Here is a 4,864-nt window from a genome sequence, read left to right as displayed (position 1 = left end):
AAAAAAAAGTAAATGTTGAAAACAGCAAAAAATAAAAAAAATATGAAATGAAGAAACATGTAAAAAAAAAAAGTAAAATTACAAAAAATAATTTATTTTTAATATTTATATTACTGTATTATTATTTTAAAGTATTTTTATATTCAGTGTTCACATTTTTCATGATGTTTTTTCCAAAACTTTTGACCAAATTTCCATGACTCAGTTCTGCTGAAGATCTTTTTTTAGCGTACGCACTTCCTGGTTTTTAGCGTACGTCAGCTGAAGTGATCGTACCAACGAGAAGATTTATAAATGAGGCAGAAAATGAATATGTGAGATCTGATGATTAACGATCAATGATGACGCAGCACTGACTTAGAGATAACAGCATCATAAAATAGGCTATAGGCGTTTCCATGACTCAGCATTTCTTCCTTTCTAGTGGAGAACACAGTGAAAACAAAGGCTGGGATTCCGTCCAATGCCGTCAGAGTTTATTGGAACGTTTAATAAATACACTCTGAGAGCTTTGAAAAATGTCAACAAGCATTTTCTTGCTAAAAAAACACACAAACAAACAAATGTCACACAACTCCAACGTTTGTGTGTTTAAACCCTAAAAACATCAACCTCCTTAAATCCAACGTTTAGAACTTTGAACAGTCACATGACCACGTCGGCCAATCACGTTCTTTCCTTCTTGGAAACACGAAAGGAACGAACTTCTCCTTCGTTTGTTTGTGAACAAGTGCAACGTCTGGATGGAAGTCTGGAACTGCACACGCACACGCACACACACACACACACACACACACACACACACACACGCACACACACGTGATTAATGAACCATACATAAAACGCTATTATCTTAAACGACAACTAGTTACATATCAACAACAAAAACACACAATAAATAACAAAAATACACAAATTGACAAAAAAAATACCCAAAACGACAACAATACTACACAAAACACGTCATGGACACACACTGAACTACACTTACACTAACGTGACACACACACACACTTAAAAGTTGCGTTAAACTCACCTGTGTGTGTGTGTGTCAGTAAAAACGTAGAGTAGAGCTGTAGTACAGACCCTGGTTCTGGGGGGGAGGAGGAGGGGAAGGGGGCGGAGTCAGACACAGGTTTAAGCTCCTCCCCCCTCCACTCAGCAATCCGGGGCTGGCGCTAGGAGACGGGGGCATAGAGAAGGGGGGGGACGGGCTGCTGGGGATGTCACAGGAAACACTGGCCAGGAAGGACGAGTCTGAGGGGGAAATACACCTGCTGTTACCATGGAAACCACTGAGGGAGGCGTGCAAGAGCGTTGGTGTGTGTGCCCATGAGTGTTTATGCGTGTGCGCAAGAGCGTTGTTTTTTTTTTGCAAGAGTGTTTGTGTGTGTGCCCATGAGTTTTGGTGCGTGCGGTGCTCATGAGTGTTGGTGTGTGCACAGCTGCTGGTTACCATGGAGACCACTGAGTGTGTGTGTACCTAGGTTCCACAGGGTGATCTGAGCTGCTAACTCTTTAGCCTGGTCCAGTAGGAAGCACAGCTTGTTGGGCATGAAGGTGCTGCGTGTGGTGGGGAGGAACACCTGCACACACGCACATGCACACACACATTAGGGCGGCTGTAGCTGAAGTGGGCGTGGCCTCCCTCCCTCTCTACCATCACCTTGTAGAGCAGCAGCAGAGGTCCGTCGTGGCCCTGGGTATGAGTGGAGAACAGGTGGTACTGAGGTGGAGACCAGCGGTTCTTGACACAGTAGAACTCCAGCAGAGCCACAGCTGAAAGGATCTGACTCTGTTTCAGGAACAGGAGGCTGGTCGGACACAGACGGGTCCCAGGAAACAGAGGCAGGAACAACGGCTCAGAGTCCTCTGAGGGAAGAGGAACAGACTAGAACTACTGACACAGAGGAACAGACTGAAACTACTGACACAGAGGAACAGACTAGAACTACTGACACAGAGAAACAACAGACTAGAACTACTGACACAGAGGAACAGACTAGAACTACTGACACAGAGGAACAGACTAGAACTACTGACACAGAGAAACAACAGACGTTAGTAGTGAGTTACTAACAGAACTAACAGTGACTTACTCACTAAGTTAGTTACTAACAGTGACTTACTCACTAAGTTAGTTACTAACAGTGACTTACTCACTAAGTTAGTTACTAACAGTGACTTACTCACTAAGTTAGTTACTAACAGTGACTTACTCACTAAGTTAGTTACTAACAGTGACTTACTCACTAAGTTAGTTACTAACAGTGACTTACTCACTAAGTTAGTTACTAACAGTGACTTACTCACTAAGTTAGTTACTAACAGTGACTTACTAAGTTAGTTACTAACAGTTACTTACTCACTAAGTTAGTTACTAACAGTGACTTACTAAGTTAGTTACTAACAGTTACTTACTCACTAAGTTAGTTACTAACAGTTACTTACTCACTAAGTTAGTTACTAACAGTGACTTACTCACTAAGTTAGTTACTAACAGTGACTTACTCACTAAGTTAGTTACTAACAGTTACTTACTCACTAAGTTAGTTACTAACAGTGACTTACTCACTAAGTTAGTTACTAACAGTTACTTACTCACTAAGTTAGTTACTAACAGTTACTTACTCACTAAGTTAGTTACTAACAGTGACTTACTCACTAAGTTAGTTACTAACAGTGACTTACTCACTAAGTTAGTTACTAACAGTTACTTACTCACTAAGTTAGTTACTAACAGTTACTTACTCACTAAGTTAGTTACTAACAGTTACTTACTCACTAAGTTAGTTACTAACAGTTACTTACTCACTAAGTTAGTTACTAACAGTTACTTACTCACTAAGTTAGTTACTAACAGTTACTTACTCACTAAGTTAGTTACTAACAGTTACTTACTCACTAAGTTAGTTACTAACAGTTACTTACTCACTAAGTTAGTTACTAACAGTTACTTACTCACTAAGTTAGTTACTAACAGTTACTTACTCACTAAGTTAGTTACTAACAGTGACTTACTCACTAAGTTAGTTACTAACAGTGACTTACTCACTAAGTTAGTTACTAACAGTTACTTACTCACTAAGTTAGTTACTAACAGTGACTTACTCACTAAGTTAGTTACTAACAGTTACTTACTCACTAAGTTAGTTACTAACAGTGACTTACTCACTAAGTTAGTTACTAACAGTGACTTACTAACTAAGTTAGTTACTTCTCCATGTTCTTTGTGTGTTTTTGAACCCTCCTCACTCACCTTCTGGTGCGTAGGTGGGGTTTCCCCCCCCTGCTCTGAGGGGCAGAGCTCCTCTCAGCCCTCCCTCCCTCTGAGGCAGCGCTAACATCTGGTTCCCTCCCGTGGAGCCCCGCCTCCTCCCGCTGGGGTTTCCATCCTTATTGGTCGGGGGCTTGGCCAGGGTCACCTCCAGCGTGGCCCCGTCCACGTTGGCCCCGTTCATCAGACGCAGAGCTGTTAGCGCGTCGCTACGGCAACGGTAGTGGACGAAGGCGTAGTCCCTGAGTTTTTTCACGCGCTCCACTGAGCCGGGTTTGAAACGAGAGAACACCTGGTAGAGAGTGTTCTGAGACGTCTGAGGAAGCAGGTTACGCACCTGGAACACAAACACACACCTGAAATTAACTAATCTGAACTTAACTCATACCTAAAATTAACTCATACCTGAACTTAATTTATCTGAATTCAACTAATCAGAATTGAACTAATCTGAGCTGAATTTAACGTATCCAAATTCAACTAATCTGAGTTTATTTTATCTGGATTTAATTTATCTGAACTTTTTTAATCTGAGTCTCTTATCTGAATTTAAATGATCTGAACCTAATTTATCTGAGTTGAACTTAACTCATCTGAACTTCACTTATCTGATTAAAATGTACTTTATCTGAACCAATCTAAACTGATTTTATCCAAACTTTTCTAATCTAAATTATTCTAACCTGACTTTATTGATCTTTGTATTTGAAGTGATGGAGGAGGAAAAGTTTGACGTACGAAAAGAACTCTGACGCGCTGCATGTGCTCCTCATCCACATTCTTCTCAGGCTCCGCCCAGTTCACCTGGATGTTGTGACCCCACAGCTGGAAGGTCCCTGTGACAGTGTAGTTGTCATGGAGACAGGGTCACAAGGTACAGGGGGCAGGGCTAGGTGTTCAAACACGCCTTGTGTACCTTGTGACCCTGCTCCATATTTACATTTTATAAACTTCAACAGTTAAAAATGTTCCTTAGTGTGGGAACAAGGTGAAACTGAAGAACAGACGCTAATGCTAATGCCAATGCTAAAGCTAATGCTGTTTGGTAAAGATAGCAAACAGTGTGTACTGTGGAATAACTTAAATCACTGCAGTGGGAACAAAAAGCAGTTTAGATCCTCAGTCACATGGCTCCCTCTGCTGGACAGAGGGGTTACACACGCACAGTGACACACACACACAGTGACACACACTCACACACTGACCTGGGATCAGCTTCCTTCGAGCCAAGGCTGCAGCTTTGTGTGTTTTATATTCAACAAACGCAAAACCTCTGCTCCTGTTTTTACCAAAAGAGTTTGGATACACCATAACGTCCAGGACATCCTCCGTTACCTAGGAAACACACACACAGACACAGACACACACACAATGAGTAAGTGATGCATAGAAAGATGGTTGTACAGATTGTCCTATGGGTGTTTGGTTGGATGGATGTACGTATGGATGTACATATGGTTGGATGTGTGGTACCTTGTTCATCTCCTCCAGTATATCTTCTCTCTTCTTATCAGGTGGGATGTCTCCAATGAACAGACGACAGTTGTCTAGACTCACACACACACCGATGAACTTCCCAGGACGAAC

The 4,864-nt window shown here is 41.7% G+C and overlaps 1 protein-coding gene across 3 annotated transcripts in view; it reads right to left on the bottom strand.

The window, feature by feature from the left end:
• Positions 1–449: 449 nt before the first annotated feature.
• The window catches only part of rbm46 (RNA binding motif protein 46), a 6,163-nt gene continuing 1,748 nt past the window's right edge, over positions 450–4,864 (bottom strand). For all 3 annotated transcript variants that reach the window (XM_028473993.1, XM_028473994.1, XM_028473995.1), the window contains exons 4-11: positions 4,751–4,864; positions 4,483–4,612; positions 4,016–4,113; positions 3,260–3,614; positions 1,667–1,872; positions 1,484–1,586; positions 1,037–1,257; positions 450–757 (exon numbers count right to left, since the gene is read on the bottom strand). The exon at positions 4,751–4,864 is cut by the window's right edge and continues 43 nt beyond it. In XM_028473993.1, the coding sequence (XP_028329794.1) occupies positions 1,052–1,257; positions 1,484–1,586; positions 1,667–1,872; positions 3,260–3,614; positions 4,016–4,113; positions 4,483–4,612; positions 4,751–4,864 (1,212 nt within the window). In that variant the 3' untranslated portion in view covers positions 450–757; positions 1,037–1,051. The remainder of the gene's footprint in view (positions 758–1,036; positions 1,258–1,483; positions 1,587–1,666; positions 1,873–3,259; positions 3,615–4,015; positions 4,114–4,482; positions 4,613–4,750) is intronic.

Source organism: Gouania willdenowi, chromosome 18 (genome assembly GCF_900634775.1).
Source record: "Gouania willdenowi chromosome 18, fGouWil2.1, whole genome shotgun sequence".
NCBI classification, from domain to species: domain Eukaryota; kingdom Metazoa; phylum Chordata; class Actinopteri; order Blenniiformes; family Gobiesocidae; genus Gouania; species Gouania willdenowi.
The sequence above is the reverse complement of the archived record's forward strand: the minus strand, read 5'-3'. Positions and strand labels throughout refer to the sequence as shown.